Genomic DNA, 17,119 nt, shown 5'->3' with positions numbered 1-17,119 from the left:
TCCTGGCCATCGGCCTTGCCCTGATAGTAGGGGTAGCAGAAGGAAACATTTGCTTGGCTCTTAGCTGACTTGTTCAGCCCGGTAGGTTAATGCAAACTATTTTCACTAGTTCCTTAAGCTGATGCACTGGACAATGAAATGCACTTGGGGAAATGTGAATGCATGTTCCCTTCTGCTACAGGTGATAACCTCAGTTGAAGGAATTGGGCAGGTAACTGGTAACAGTAAAGTCTTAAAGGCTACTGGTAGATCCACCATCAGATCTATACGTGACTTTTTTGGTGTGGCTGATATTTCTGGGTTAAAATGAAAAAGTTTATTGACTTTTTCCTAAGAACACAAGTGTCTTAATTTGTGTTTCAAAATTTATGGAGTTTTTAATTGGGTAATAAGGTAGCAACGTGTGTATGCATGTGTATTTTATTTATTTTTTTAAAAAGGACATTCAAATTTGAAACCTATCAGTAGTCTGATCGGCTTCTACTTCCTGACCGTTCCTGAGAGCTGCCATGAAATTCAGTGAGGTCAAAGCCCTCAGTCACAGAATTTTTGTCACTGCACAAAGGTTTCAAAAAACAACAACAAAACAAACAAAAAGTGGTGTGTTTTTTTTTTTACAATTATTATTCAGTAATGCAGTAATGTAGGGAAATTAATCTATATAAGCTCTCATGAATTCAACAATTGTTGTTCTACGGAAAAAGTAAAAATCTCCATGCTAAAAAGCTGTACCTTCTGTGTGGCAAACTTATTTTGCTTCACATGTCTATCATAAAGTTGACGGTCTTTCCTATGGGTTTTTGTTGAATTATGAGAAATTCCTTATTTGCAATTGGCCATTTTGTGCATGGAGTCTATTATATCTGTCTTTACTGTCTTCTAGCCATTAAATGTATATAATTTTGGAGTTTTAGGAAGGTAAAGACATACAAATAGATATGAAAATTATGAGGGAAAAAAGCCTGTTCACATCACTGGAATTGACCATATTGCTACTTATTACTGTGTTCTAATGTTAATTTTGGAGATGATCCTCCAAAGTTTTCACTGTTCTGAAAAAGAATCTATCTACAAGCAGATGAAATTAGAAACCATATGTTATAATTCTGGTTTACAATTTGAGTTGTATTTTTTTTCCTCGGAGTTTATTTATCTTTTCCTTGATTGCATCCTCCTTATACTTCTGCTTCTAAAAAAGAGAGCTGGCTAATTGTTGTGGTTTAACCTGGCTGGCAGCTAAGCACCACACAGCTGTACGCTCACCCTCCCCCCTCCCTCTCTGGGATGGGGGAGAGAAACGGGAAAATGAAGCCTGTGGGTTGAGATAGAGACAGTTTATTAAGACAGGAAAAAAAAATGATAATAGTACTAACAATAATGTGTACAAAACAAGTGATGCACAATGCAATTGCTCACCACCCGCTGACCGATGCCCAGCCTATCCCCAAGCAGCCAGCCCACCCATCCTGGCTAGCCACCCCTATGTATATTGTGTAGCATGACGTCAGATGGTATGGAATACCCCTTTGGCCAGTTTGGGTCAGCTGTCCTGGGTCTGTCCCCTCCCAGCTCCTGCTGCACCCCTAGCCTGCTCGCTGGCAGGACAGAGCGAGAAGCTGAAAAGTCCTTGGCTTGGTGTAAGCACTGCTCTGCAACAATTAAAACATCAGTGTGTTATCAACCTTCTCTTCTCAACCTAAATCCAAAACATAGCACCCTACCAGCTACTAGGAGGAAAATTAACTCTATCCTAGCTGAAACCAGGACACTAATCGCATCTGGTGATAAGGCACCACAAATCTAGACGCGAAATAAGTTATTTTTCTCGTATTCTATTTGTGGTCTAGACATTTTGACAATTGATCTCCAGAATTTCTAGCCTATGTTTAGTCATTCCTTAACTTAAAATCATATTCCCTGATTACAGAGAAAGTAATTATTTATTTGTTAAACAAATTACACAATGATAGTTGACAAATGAGAATATAAGCCTTAGTGCAAGTAGGACTTTATGTTTTAATGGCATTAATTAATTTTAGTTTAGAATACCATATTGGTAATATAAATAGCTTGTAGTTTAAATGGACAGAACATATTCTTTTTGATATTTCAATGTGCTTCTCATTTCTATGAATTCTACCAAATTACAAGGTGTGTGTAATTGGCTCACTTTTTATTTTTCTGTATTCTACTCTTGATTTTTTTTTAGTACAAACTGAAAGGGTTATTGCAGAGTCAAGATCTTGACACTACATAAAATTATCACTGAACTTTTTTTCATCCATGAAAAGTTTTATTGTTGCAAAGGGAAATTACTCAAGAGTTTAAGTGTATAGAGGCCCCCCACCTGATACGTATGTATTACGGTATAGACTCCAGCTCTTGGTATACTGTTCTGCTTTAAAGAGAAGCCTGGAGTGTTGGAGTTAGTTTAATCATTTTTGTACATTGTTCCTGTGTTCCCTGGCAATAATATGCATGACGTCCAACTGATGCACTGAACCATATAGGGAGAACCTCTTAATTGTTGCAGATAATTGCTTATGTTATATAATAAAGGAGGCTCAATCTGCAGAGGGGAATCTTTTTACAGTAGTATTAATCAAAAAACAGTTAAGAAGGTGCACCTTCAGTGTCTTTGCAGATTTTTGCTTCAGCCTTAAATTGTTTGTTTTCTCATTATATATTGCAGCTGCTTTATTAGATGGTTCTCTTAGGAATTTTACAGGGACTTTGATTTGATTTTGACCATGTGTTTTGAAGGCGTTTTTTTTTTAAAATGAATAATTGGCACCTGTGGTAGACTGACAATGAACAATAGTCTATGAATATATTAAAAAGTATTAGCTAGAGAAGTTCTATTCTTGCTTTTAAATTGAATGAGTTTTGCTGAGTGTACGCATACATGCTGAGGGGGATTAATTTGTGGGGATGGAGGGGAACGGATATTTTTGATTGGACACAATCTCTTTCTATATACATCATTTATGATTTTTTTTTCCTATTTGCAGATAAGCCTCTGAAGAAGCGAAAACAAGAAAACAAACCACAGGAGGCAGGGGGTACTACCGGAGGAAATAGACCAGCTTCTCAGGAGACAGGTTCTGCAGGAAATGGGGCAAGGCCAGCGTTGATGGTTAGTATTGATCTTCAGCAAGCAGGAAGAGTGGACTCTCAGGCAACAGTAACTCAGGATTTGGATGCCTTCAAAAAAAATGAAGAAATTAAGCAGTATAATGACGGGTTTGTGTGTGTTCCCCAAGAAGACACTGTTGGAGTTCTTAAACCTGAAAACCATTGTCCTGGTTCCAGTTAGGATAGAGTTAGCTTTCCTCCCAGTAGCTGGTAGGGTGCTATGTTTTGGATTAGGATGAGAAGAGCGCTGATAACATGCTGATGTTTTAATTGTTGCAGAGCAGTGTTTACACCAGGCCAAGGACTTTTCGGCTTCTCGCTCTGTCCTGCCAGCGAGCAGGCTAGGGGTGCAGCAGGAGCTGGGAGGGGACAGACCCAGGACAGCTGACCCAAACTGGCCAAAGGGGTATTCCATACCATCTGACGTCATGCTGAACAATATATAGGGGTGGCTGGCCGGGGTGGGGGGCCGGCTGCTCGGGGATAGGCTGGGCATCGGTCAGCGGGTGGTGAGCAATTGCATTGTGCATCACTTGTTTTCTTACACATTATTATTATTAATACTATTATCATTATCACTATTATTATTATTATTGTTATTATTATATTCCTGTCTTAATAAACTGTCTTTATCTCAACTCACCGGCTTCACTTTCCCGTTTCTCTCCCCCATCCCAGAGAGGGAGGGGGGAGGGTGAGCGAACGGCTGTGTGGTGTTTAGCTGCCAGCCGGGTTAAACCACAACAGTCCTTTTGGCGCCCAACGTGGGGCACGAAGGGTTGAGATACCGACAAATCTGACCAGAGTGTGTTAAACCAAAATTGGTATAAGTATTGGACCTGCTTAATAGTTGCTAGTCACGATGTTGATTGCCTTAATCTCCAGTCTGCTGTACCTGTATTCCAAATTGAGTTTTATGGTGCGTTACTTTCTGTATGTGCTCCCTGTTGCACTGTTTATCCTTTCCGGGCCCTGGTTTAAGATTGTTATGGTACTGTGCGGTGTAACAATGGCTTATGAAATGATGAAATATCTGGTCACAACTTTAACCTGGTATTTGTACTCAGCACTGACGTCGACTCTATACTTTGGAACCCATATCTCGGAAACTATTAGCAATTACACCTATTGCCTGTTTTCGTTAGGGAGCCAATCTGTGAAGGGGACAGGGGAAGACATGTTTCCCTACCTGTTCACTCTCCCTTTCTCCTCCACCACCACCCTCTTATCCCCCGAGCTAGTTACGGTGGTTCTCCGAGATGTTGAATATCCTTGGGATACTCAGACCAGCCTGCTCTTGTTGTTATGTCTCCTGAATGCGCTTCAGGTTTTGTGGAGGGTTAAACAACTACTTAGGAATCTCATCCGGAGATCTGTCTTGAGGCGGGATAGTTGCAAGTGGCAGGGAGTGTGGGAGGATATGGGCAGGTTTCTAGAGCAGTGGTCACCTCCAGTGTTTTGGACATTCATCCCTGAACAACTGCAAAATCCTAAAAAGCTGGCAGAATGCTTGAAAAAAAGGTGTCATGACTCTGGCAGTTCCAAAGTGACACAAATCACTGTAGCGTGCTGGGGTCTGGCTTGTGCCTATCGAGCTGCAATTGATGCTACTATCAACCTAGTTCCAGGTCCTGCAGCCGCTCCAGCTCCAGCTCCCGCAGCCACTCCAGCCCCTGCAGCAGCTCCAGCTCCTGCACCTGCTCCCACTCCTGTGTCTGGGTCAGAGAAACGAGCTGTAGCAGTGCAAGTTGACCCCGCAGAGGGTATTCCAACCCCTGTGGCAGACCCTGTGTCTGGGTCAGAGAAACGAGCTGTAGCAGTGCAAGTTGACCCCGCAGAGGGTATTCCAACCCCTGTGGCAGACCCTGTGTCTGGGTCAGAGAAACGAGCTGTAGCAGTGCAAGTTGCCCCTGTAGACAAGGTGAAAAAATGGTATAGAGGCTCAGGTCGTTTAGAACGCAGACAGTCTTCTGCTAAGTCTGGGCATAGTGAAGACGAGGCTGGGCCATCAAAGGTGCAGGAGACTGAAGATGAGGATGGGGATGTCGAAAAATCAACAGTAACTACCCGGACTCTATACCAGCGTGAGCTTCGAGATGTGCGAAAAGATTTTGGTCGCTGTATAGGTGAGCAGCTTGTCACCTGGCTGCTCCGGTGCTGGGACACCGGAGCCAATTTTGTGGAATTAGAGGGCAAGGAAGCCAGGCGGCTGGGATCCCTTGCTAGGGACACAGGCATTGACAAAGCAATTGGAGATGGAGCACGATCTCGCAGCCTCTGGAGGCGTCTCCTGTCAGCTGTGCAGGAAAGGTATCCCTTCAAGGAAGAACTTGTATGTCTACCAGGCAAATGGACCACCATGGAGAAGGGAATTCAGTACCTGAGGGAATTGGCCGTACGGGAAGTAATTTATAAGGACCTAGACGACGCACAAACATCCACAGTTCCAGATGCAGTCCAGTGTACATGACCCATGTGGCGGAAGTTCGTACAGAGTGCACCATCATCATATGCCAGCTCATTGGCAATACTAACCTGGAAAACAGAGGAGAATCCCCCAGTGAATGAAGTGGCTAAATTACTCCGGCAGTACGAAGGAAATCTCTCCTCTTCCCTACAGGCCTGTGTCTCGGCTGTGGAGAAACTCTCTGAAGAGTTCCACCAACTTAAAGAGAATTTATCTTCCCCTCCACCTGAACGAACCAGTGTCCACCATCTAAAAGAGAATACTTTAGAGAAACTTTCTGAAAAGATCCACCAACTTGTAGAGAGATTATTTTCCTCCCCACCTGTACAAACCAGTGTCTCAGCTATTAGGGGTAAACGTTCATCTATGCAAGGAAGACAATATGGTGGGCACACACACCGCGCCACCCTGTGGTTTTACCTACGTGACCATGGAGAGGACATGAGAAAATGGGATGGAAAATCTACTGCGACCCTAGAGGCACGGGTACGTGAATTGCAAAGAAAAACAATTGGGAAAAAGGGGTTCTCTGAAAAGTTTGCTTTTCACAGGGCAAATGCCCTGTGGGGGTGGTTACAGCAATGGAAGCAGAACAACTGGCAGCGCAGGGGCAAGCCCATCTGGGCTGCGGCATTGTGGCAAGATATTGCTGTCCGGGTAGAGAACCTGGTTGTAAAGGTACGCCATGTAGATGCTCATGTGCCCACGAATCGGGCTACTGAAGAACATCAAAACAACCAGCAGGTGGATCAGGCTGCTAAGATTGAAGTGGCTCAGGTGGACCTGGACTGGCAACATAAAGGTGAATTATTTATAGCCCGATGGGCCCATGACACCTCAGGCCATCAAGGTAGAGATGCAACATACAGATGGGCTCGTGATCGAGGGGTGGACCTGACCATGGACACTATAGCACAGGTTATTCATGATTGTGAAACATGTGCTGCAGTCAAGCAAGCCAAACGGTCAAAACCTCTTTGGTATGGAGGACGATGGCTGAAATATAAATATGGAGAGGCCTGGCAGATTGATTACATCACACTCCCTCAAACCCGCAACGGCAAGCGCCACGTACTTACAATGGTGGAAGCAACCACCGGATGGCTGGAAACGTATCCTGTGCCCCATGCCACCGCCCGGAACACTATCCTGGGCCTTGAAAAGCAAGTCCTATGGTGACATGGCACCCCAGAGAGAATTGAGTCAGACAACGGGACTCATTTCCGAAACAACCTTATAGACACTTGGGCCAAAGAACATGGTATTGAGTGGGTGTATCACATCCCCTATCATGCACCAGCCTCTGGAAAAGTTGAACGATACAATGGACTGTTGAAGACTACACTGAAAGTAATGGGTACTGGGACATTCACAAATTGGGATACACATTTGGCAAAGGCCACCTGGTTAGTCAATACCAGGGGATCTGCCAACCGAGCTGGACCTGCCCAATCAAACCTGTTACGCACTGTAGAAGGGGATAAAGTTCCTGTAGTGCACGTAAGAAACATGCTGGGTAAAACGGTCTGGGCTACTCCTGCCTCAGGAAAAGGCAAACCCATTCGTGGAATTGCTTTTGCTCAGGGACCTGGATGCACTTGGTGGGTAATGCAAAAGAATGGGGAGGTCCGGTGTGTACCTCAAGGGGATTTGATACTGGGTGAGAATAGCCCATGAGTTGAATTGTAGTATGTTAATTATTATATAATAATGTATGTCATCACTACCATGATTGCTATATATCATAGATGAAAATGGTGATTAATTACAAGGTATTGGAAAGAGTGTAACCTGAGCATGACATAAATGGTATGGAATAAGGGGTGGATATCTGTCCTGGTTCCAGTTAGGACAGAGTTAATTTTCCTCCTGGTAGCCGGTAGGGTGCTATGTTTTGGATTAGGATGAGAAGAGCGCTGATAACATGCTGATGTTTTAATTGTTGCAGAGCAGTGTTTACACCAGGCCAAGGACTTTTCGGCTTCTCACTCTGTCCTGCCAGCGAGCAGGCTGGGGGTGCAGCAGGAGCTGGGAGGGGACAGACCCAGGACAGCTGACCCAAACTGGCCAAAGGGGTATTCCATACCATCTGACGTCATGCTACACAATATATAGGGGTGGCTGGCCGGGGTGGGGGGCCGGCTGCTCGGGGATAGGCTGGGCATCGGTCAGCGGGTGGTGAGCAATTGCATTGTGCATCACTTGTTTTCTTACACATTATTATTATTAATACTATTATCATTATCACTATTATTATTATTATTGTTATTATTATATTCCTGTCTTAATAAACTGTCTTTATCTCAACTCACCGGCTTCACTTTCCCGTTTCTCTCCCCCATCCCTGAGAGGGAGGGGGGAGGGTGAGCGAACGGCTGTGTGGTGTTTAGCTGCCAGCCGGGTTAAACCACAACAACCATCCTGAGATTTTTAGGAAAAAGGCAGACTTTGAGGGTCAAAAGACAGATATCCAGCAAAATGAAAACAGACAAATGGAATTTGAGCAAAATGAGAACAGAAGGTTGGAAAGTACACACAATGAAAACAAACAGGTAGAAACTAAATATGAAAGCAAACAAACAGAGCTGAAACAAAATGAGAACAGACAGACAGAGTCAAAACAAAATGAGAGCAGGCAAATGGAGATGAAACAAAATGAAGGAAAACAAAATAATGGCAAACAGGAAATAAGGCAGAGGCCTGAAACGCCAAAACAGAAGAGCGAAGGCAGGCCTGAAACACCAAAACATAGACATGATAATAGGAGAGACTCGAGTAAACCATTGTCAGATAAGAAAATTGAAATACCTAGGCAAAAACCAGATGTGAAATCTGATCCTTCAAGGATAAAATCTGAAAGTAGATCAGATCCAGCAAAACAAAGGCCTGATGGGCGTTCGGTTTCTGATGCACTGAGACGTGACCATGATAGCTTTAAACAAAGATCTGAGGACAGGGAGGAGTCAGAGAGATACAGGGGGGATCCATCCAAGATTAGAAGGCCTGAGTATTTGAGATCCTCAAACAAAAATGAATATGATTCTAAGCATGGTATTAAACCTGATGGTTCAAAAACTGAGAAATTTGAAAGGAAACACAGACATGAGTCCGGTGAATCAAGGGAAAAGTTTTCTTCTGGGGATCAGAAATCAAGACCTGACAGCCCTCGTATTAAACAGGAAGGTAGAGGAGATTTTAGTAAATCAAGACCTGAAAAAACGGGTTTTAAATCACCCAACAGCAAGGATGAACGAAGGACAGATGGTAATAAGAGTAAACTTGATAGCAATAAAGCACATGCTGAGAATAAAGCAGAGTTTCCCAGTTACTTGTTGGGGGCAAGATCTGGTGCATTGAAACATTTTGTCATTCCAAAAATCAAGCGTGATAAAGATGGCAATGTCACTCAGGAGTCAAGGAAAACTGAATATGAAGGTGAACAGAAGGATAAAGTAGAGAAGATTGGGCCAGGTGAAGATCTAAATAAAGGAACTAAACCTGTAGTTGTCCTTCAGAAACTTTCTTTGGATGATGTGCAGAAATTTATTAAGGATAGAGAAGATAAATCAAGGGGCTCGTGTTTTAAACCTAACAAGAACAAGTCATCCAAATCTAATAAAGGTAAGACTGTTTTTGTTAATTGCATTATATATTGTACACTCCTGTTCTTTTAGTTTACTGTTCCTGTGGTTAGAAATTAAACACAAATGTTTGATAGTTTATATGCTTGCTTATGTGGTGATTTCAGGGAATCAAAGTGAAACTCATCTCAGGGCTTGTTACTGGAAATCTTGAAGTGATTTATTTGTTTCGGTGCAAGTACCTAATGTGGGAATACGTAAATGGTTTTAAGCTGTACTTTCAGCTACATGAGTCTAATCTGGTAATTTATCTAGCTAAATATAATGGGTATATGTATGAATTAAACTGGTTTAAGTGTGCCTATATAAGGGACGGTTACTATTTTAACGAAATCAGTGTAACTGAAGAGGTGGAATATGCTACTTAGACAAGCCCTAAGTTTCTTTTATATTTTTAATTAGGACTGAAATGTGGTTTGCCAAGAGATGTTTTGACATCATAGAACAAGAACAGACTTCAAAAATACCATTTGCCTCTCTTACACTATAAATACATCACTTTTACAGAGTGTCTACACTTCAAGCTTGTTATGGTTTTAAACCAGCAGGCAGCTAAACACCACACTGCTATTCACTCACTCCCCCACCCTCCAGTGGGATGGGGGAGAAAAACTGAAAAGAGAAGTGCAAGAACTCATGGGTTGAGATAAAGACAGTTTAATAACAAAGGAAAAACAAGAAAGAAAAGAAGGAAAAAATAACAAACAAACAAAAAAAAACCGAAGCAAGTGATGCACAATGAAGTTGCTCCCCACCAGCTGACCGATGCCCAGCCAGCCCCCAAGCAACGGTACCCCCCCCCCCTCCCGGGCCAACTCCCCCCTGTTTTATTGTTCAGCATGATGCCGTATGGTATGGAATATCCCTTTGGCTGGTTTGGGTCAGCTGTCCTGGCTGTGTCCTCTCCCAGCTTCCTGTGCACCCCCAGACTCCTTGCTGGCTGGGCAGTATGAGAAGCTAAAAAGTCCTTGACTTAGCGTAAGCACTGTTCTGCAGCAACTAAAACATCAATGTGTTATCAGCATTATTCTCATCCTAAATCCAAAATATGGCACCATACCAGCTACTTGGTAGAAAATTAACTCTATCCCAGCTGAAACCAGGACAATATCCACCCCTAATTCCATACCATCTATGTCATGCTCAGGTCTTACGCTTTCCAATACATTCTCATTAATTGCACCATCCTTTCCATGCATTGATACACAAACACATATCATCCCCTTAGTCTGTGGGCCAAACCTTTAAAATGTCCATTTAAATGTCCCTTTAAAATGTTCATCAAGTTCATTTTAGTCTATGATTTTGGTCATAATGGTCCTTCTGGACAGGAGAGATGGTGTGTGGTGTTGGAGTATCGCATGTTGAAGCCAGCTCTGGTCACATCACTGCTGCACTTGCCTGGTTCCATCAAGATTAATTCGTCATTAATCTGGGTGACTCTTACGGTAATACCGTTGATAAGGCATATAGCAACCATAGTTGTGATGATATATCGTGCCAATTGACATATAATGCTGTATAATTCAAATCATTGGCTATTCTCACCCAACGTTAAATCACCTTTAGGGTACACATCAAACTTTGCCATCTTTCTGCATTACTCACCAAGTGCACCCAGGTCCTTGAGAAAAAGCAATCCCATGGATGGGTTTACCTTTGCCTGAGGCAGGAATAACCCAGACTCTCTTCCCAAACATGTTTTTATGTGCACTACAGGGCCTTTATCCCCTTCTACAGTACATAACAGGTTTGAGTGGGCAGGGCCAGCTCAGTTGGCAGATCCCCTAGTATTGACTAACCAGGTGGCCTTTCCTAAATGTGTATCCCAGTGTTTGAATGTCCCAGCACCTGTTGGTTTCAGTGTAGTCTTTAACAATCCATTATATCGTTTGATTTTCCCAGAGGCTGGTGCATGATAAGGGATGTGATATACCCACTCAGTGCCATTCTCTGTCCCAGGTGTCTATAAGGTTGTTTTGCAAACGAGTCCCATTGTCTGACTCAATTCTTTTTGGGGTGCCATGTCGCCATAGGACTTGCTTTTCAAGGCCCAGGATAGTGTTCCAGGTGGTGGCATGGGGCACAGAATATGTTTCCAGCCATCCGGTGGTTGCTTCCACCATTGTAAGTACGTGGCGCTTGCCGTTGCGGGTTTGAGGGAGTGTGATGTAATCAATCTGCCAGGCCTCTCCATATTTATATTTCAGCCATCGTCCTCCATACCAAAGAGGCTTTGACCGTTTGTCTTGCTTGATTGCAGCACATGTTTCACAATCATGAATAACCTGTGTTATAGTGTCCATGGTCAGGTCCACCCCTCGATCACGAGCCCATCTGTAGGTTGCATCTCTACCTTGATGGCCTGAGGTGTCATGGGCCCATCGGGCTATAAATAATTCACCTTTATGTTGCCAGTCCAGGTCCACCTGAGCCACTTCAATCTTAGCAGCCTGATCCACCTGCTGGTTGTTTTGATGTTCTTCAGTGGCCTGACTCTTGGGCACATGACCATCTACATGGCGTACCTTTACTACCAGATTCTCTGCCTGGGCAGCAATATCTTACCACAATGCAGCAGCCCAGATGGGCTTGCCCCTGCGCTGCCAGTTGTTCTGCTTCCATTGCTGTAACCACCCCCACGGGGCATTTGCTACCATCAATGAATCAGTATAGAGATAGAGAACTGGCCACTTTTCTCGTTCAGCAATATCTAAAGCCAGCTGGATGGCCTTCACTTCTGCAAATTGGCTTGATTCACTTTCTCCTTCAGCAGTTTCGGCAACCTGTTGTGTAGGACTCCATACAGCAGCCTTCCACCTCTGATGCTTTCCCACGATATGACAGGACCCTTCAGTGGACAGGGCATGTTGTGTCTCATTTTCCGGTAGCTTGTTGTACAGTGGGGCCTCTGCAGAACGTGTCACCTCCTTCTCTGGTGATATTCTGAAATCTTTGCCTTCTGGCCAGTCCATAATAACTTCCAAGATTCCTGGGGAACTGGGGTTTCCTATTCAAGCCTGCTGTGTGATCAATCCAACCCACTTGCTCCATGTAGCATCAGTTGCATGATGTGTAGAGGGGAGCCTCCCTTTGAATATCCAGCCCAGAACCAGCAGTCGGGGTGCCAAGAGGAGCTGTGCTTCAGTACCAACCACTTCTGAAGCAGCTTGAACCCTTCATACGCGGCCAATACCTCGGATCCTCTGTATCCCTGACTCCAAAACCCTAGGGGTTGACCATGAGTCTGCTCTGGTTCTTTCTTCCAGAGGCTCCAGGCGAGGCCATTTTCCCAAGCTGCGATGTAGAGCACATTTTTTACATCTTGTCCTGCTCAAACGGACCCAAGGGCTACTGCATGAAATATCCCCCATTTAATTTGTTCAAAGGCTTGTCCTTGCTCGGGGCCCGATTTGAAATTGTTTTTCTTCCAGGTCACTTGATAGAGCGGGCTTACAATCAGACTGTAATTTGGAATGTGCATTCTCCAAAACCCCACGACACCTGAGAAAGCTTGTGGGTTTTTTTTTGCTAGTTGGTGGAGACATAGCTGTTATTTTGTTGATCACATCCATTGGGATTTGATGATGTCCATCTTGCCATTTTATTCCTAAAAACTGGATCTCTCCTGCAGGTCCTTTAACTTTATTTTGTTTTATGGCAAAACCAGCCTTCAGAAGGATTTGGACTGTTTTCTTCCCTTTCTCAAATACTTCTTCCATTGTATTGCCTTGCATTGGGCGCTAGAAGGACCACTGTGGTTTAACCTGTTAGGCAGCTAAGCACCACACAGATGGTTGCTCACTCACCCAGTCCCAGGGGGATGGGGGAGAAAATTGAAAAGGTAAGTGCCAAGAACTCATGGGTTGAGATAAGGACAGTTTAATAAGAAAGGGGGGGGGAAGAAAGAAGGAGGAAAGGAAAAAAAAAAAGAAAAAAAAGGCAACAAAGAATAATAAGAACAAAAAAGAATAAACAAAACAAGTGATGCACAATGCAATTGCTCACCATCCGCCTACTGATGCTCAGACAGACCCCGAGCAGAGGCAACCCTCCTGTTCAACTCCCCCAGTTTTATTTTTCAGCATGACATCACATGCCATGGAATATGCCTTTGACCAGTTTGGGTCAGCTGTCCTGGTTCTGTCCCCTCCCAGCTCCTTGTGCACCCCCACCCTCCTCACTGGCAGGGTGGTATAAGAAACTGAAAAGTCCTTGGCTCTGTGTGAGCACTGCTCTGCAACAATTAAAACATCTGTGTGTTATCAGCATTATTCTTGTCCTAAATTCAAAACAAGGCAACATACCAGCCCCTATAAAAAAATTAGCTCTATCCCAGCTGAATCCAGGGACAAGGCTGTGTGATAATAAACTTACAAAAAGGTTCTGTCTTTAGGAGACATTCAGACATTGCTGTCTTTAGGGTCCAGTGTATGTGGAAAGAGGAAAGGAACTGCTAAACAATTGGCTGACTTATTTAAATTAGTAATGTTGAGAGGATAATATGAGATATAGCTTCTTGTTAGGTTTAATATTTGATTGTTTTTCTCTTTTGCTGAGTTAATGCTTTTTTATATGATTGCTTTTCTTCAATAATTTCTTTTTGATTATAATTTTGGCTTTGTTTTCAAACTGAAGTAGATCATCTCACATTGTGAAATAAGTGTTACTCAGTGGTCAGTGTTCCTTTTATAAATTTTGTCATTTAAAGCATTTAAATTTCTTACATAGTTCTTACACAGTGTTTACAGAGCTGTCATGTCTGAAAATAGACAAAACAATTGGTAGGGGAGAGGATTTGAGCTGTATACAGGATTATTTATGAATGCAATTACAGGTATCTCATTACTTATGAATGTGAGATTGAAATGTTTTATTTCAAAGGTGATTTGATGAGAAATGATATAGAAATCCTGTTCTGCATATATAATGGTTTATGTGTATGTGTACAGAGTGATATTGGTATAGTGAATTTATTGGTCGAAATCTATTCTCTACTAACCTGACTGTTGAGTCTTAAAGACTGAATAATTCAAGATGAGTATTACTTTTTTTTTTTTTTTTGGTAAAATGTGAGCCTCCTTGTTAGATATTTACTTTTTATCCTGAAAATATGAGTATTTCCCTACATTTCTCTTACAAATCAAGTTTTGAATGTTCAGCTGGACAGATTTTGGAGAAGGTGTCTTTTGAACTTCATATTTTTCATGTGCATTTTTAGTTTTATGTGCTTTGTCCAAGTTCCTGATAACTTATGATATATTATGCTAAATAATTAGGCGAACTCCAGTGTCTGAAAAGGTTCATAATTCATCAAGCGATATTTTTATAAGCCAGAGTCTACTTGTCAACAACTGACTGATACAGAAAATATTCATGTGATTTCCAGTGTCCTCACTCCAATTAAAAGAAATACTATTCACTGTTTTACTCTGCTATTTTTAGTTGTAAACATTTTAATGGACTAGGAAATGTAATTTTCATAAGAATTCTTTATTTAGTTCATCTTATATTTCTTAATAGAGTATAACATCTTTTCTAGTGTTGCCTTTAGCATTACTATTACATTTCTTCTCCCATCTCTCATATTTCATGTAGCTTAGTACATTTTGATTTTTCTTTCCTTCTCTTATCTGCTTGTATTTCTTGCCCTTTGATTTTCCTGTCATCCATCCATCTTTCAATAAAACGTCTTCTTCTGGCCTTATCACATTCAACATCATTGCTGTGATTTAGCTTAAATCCAGTTTAAAATAGGGTTAGTTCAAAACACAATTCCTGCTTCTAGGAATATTTTGTGCTATTATAAAATCATTTTTGATTCTGTGCTGCTTAGCTGTGGGCAGTTATGACCTCTGCTACATCATGGGATTTATTCAGTTGCTGTGTCCAGATTCTTCTCTGACCAACCAACCTGGCTGGGTCTCATTTCTCAAAGCCAGAGCTGAGGACTGGAATATAAACAAGGAGGCTGAACCTCTCCTTTTATTAGCCAGAGTCAGGGAATCTTCCCTTTGTGCCAGTACTGGGGTAGATGAGGAAAAATGATTTTGAAAGATGTGTTCAAGCAGGTTCTAAGGAATGATACAGGATATGCTTCCTCTTCCTCCCGCCAAATCCATTGCCACAGAGACTCCTGTGGGCACAGTCCCTTGGGCAGTGGTGCTGAGGGGTCTGAGTCTCCATCCTCTTGAGGGGGTACACGCGCAGCTGCGCCCATGCATCTTGATCCTCAAGAGTTATCCCTTCATGAATGTACTCAAAATGTGAGGTTAAGGGGCTTGATAGAGGGTTTATATGTATTATAGCTGTATACCCTTCCACAAACTTTGAGGTAGAGTGGGAGAGGAACAATGAAAGCCACAGAAGTAAACAGACTACTGCGTGGATTATTTTTGGTCAGTATTCATCTTGGCTGTGTGTTTTTCAGCTAACGATATGGTATTGAGATAAAAGTCGAACTTCTTTCTTATGAGTCTTATGTGTCTTCGCCATGCCTTAAATTCCTCTTTGAGAAAAGGACTGCCATTGCCTTGTGATTCCCCTTCCATTCTTGAAACTTGTCCAGGGCACAGAATTACTTGGAGGAGTATGAAGCCAGTGGACAAGGGACTTGCATCACCAAGGACTCAGTGCACAATATAAACAACATACAGGAGCATTTTAAGGGAAAGTGCAGTGGAAAGGGTATTGTTAAATTCGCACACTGAGGGATATTTCAAATTTGGAGTTTGGTTTTTTTTTTTAATGTTTTCGAATCTTGATGGCTGGTTAGTTCACAGGAAATCACACCAAAATGTAAACTGTACATCTGTTTTCTCTAGTTTGGAAAGTAAAAATAAATCATTACTGACAAGGTAACAGTTTATTAGTGTTGGTTTTGATTTAATGGCGTGAACAGCCTTTCTGATTCTGAAAAGCTGACCTATGCTAGTTTGAAGTTTTTGTATGGGTGGCACTGATTGTTGTGTCAAAATATAGTTGCTGTCCATATTGAATGGATCCAATAAAAGTCCATAATGTTATTACTTTTTTTTTCCCCTCCTTCCTCTTCAACCTCTCTTGAAGGCATTCTGGTAATGGATGTATCTATTTGAATCAGGGAGATCTACTTGACTTGCAAATTCAAGGCAAAGTGAGCTTGGATACTTCTAAAGATTAGATTTTAGAAAACATTAGCTAAAGTTAAAGGCTGTTCTACAAACTTGAAACCACACATCAAATTATGAACAAAAAGCAATGCTTTACTTTTGAATCATATCCATGCCTTTCCATTTTTTAAGCCATATGTAAAGAAGGGAAAAATTATGTTCACTAAGTATTTGTAGAACTCTTTCTACTGTATGTGGAAAACATACGGGGGTGGGCGTGGGGGGGTGGAGAGGGAGGGAGTTATTCCTTTGACCACGACAGTTTTTCAGAAAGCCTAGTTTCTGGGGGCATTCTTATTACATTCTTATTAACTTGTAGACTAACTTTTTAGTAAAGTTACTTTCTCCTTTGCTATTTAAAAAGCCATGGAAACTAGAGGCAAATGCAGCTGATTAAAGTGGAAGCAGGAAAGGGAGGTACCAAGTTTTAGAAAATGTATCAAACAAATTGAAAAATTGTAGGTGATCATACATGTTTTTGTAGATGCTTTCATGGGGTTTTATGTTATATATTCTTTTAATAATTTTTGAAAAGGATCTTGTAAACTGAAAAGGCATGGTTTTTACAGCCTAATGTTTGTTGCTGTGTGACACGATTCTTGCAATAAACTGGATTCTCATAAGTATTTCTTTACTACTATGAACAAATAAGTACATTTATAATAAAATATGGAGCTGTAAAAGAATGAATTTAGTAAGATGTTTCTAGTGAAGATTGGATGGCC

The 17,119-nt window shown here is 42.0% G+C and overlaps 1 protein-coding gene across 1 annotated transcript in view; it reads left to right on the top strand.

Annotated features, from left to right (window-relative positions):
- Positions 1-17,119, top strand: part of LOC136789456 (nipped-B-like protein) — a 100,229-nt gene that overhangs the window by 37,618 nt on the left and 45,492 nt on the right. Inside the window, exons 6-7 of the mRNA XM_066989515.1 lie at positions 3,012-3,311; positions 8,000-9,223. Coding sequence (XP_066845616.1) covers positions 3,012-3,311; positions 8,000-9,223 — 1,524 coding nt within the window. The remainder of the gene's footprint in view (positions 1-3,011; positions 3,312-7,999; positions 9,224-17,119) is intronic.

Source organism: Anser cygnoides, unplaced genomic scaffold, assembly GCF_040182565.1.
Source record: "Anser cygnoides isolate HZ-2024a breed goose unplaced genomic scaffold, Taihu_goose_T2T_genome scaffold_46_1, whole genome shotgun sequence".
Lineage (NCBI taxonomy): Eukaryota > Metazoa > Chordata > Aves > Anseriformes > Anatidae > Anser > Anser cygnoides.
Note: the sequence above shows the minus strand (reverse complement) of the source record. Positions and strands in the feature narration are given on the sequence as shown.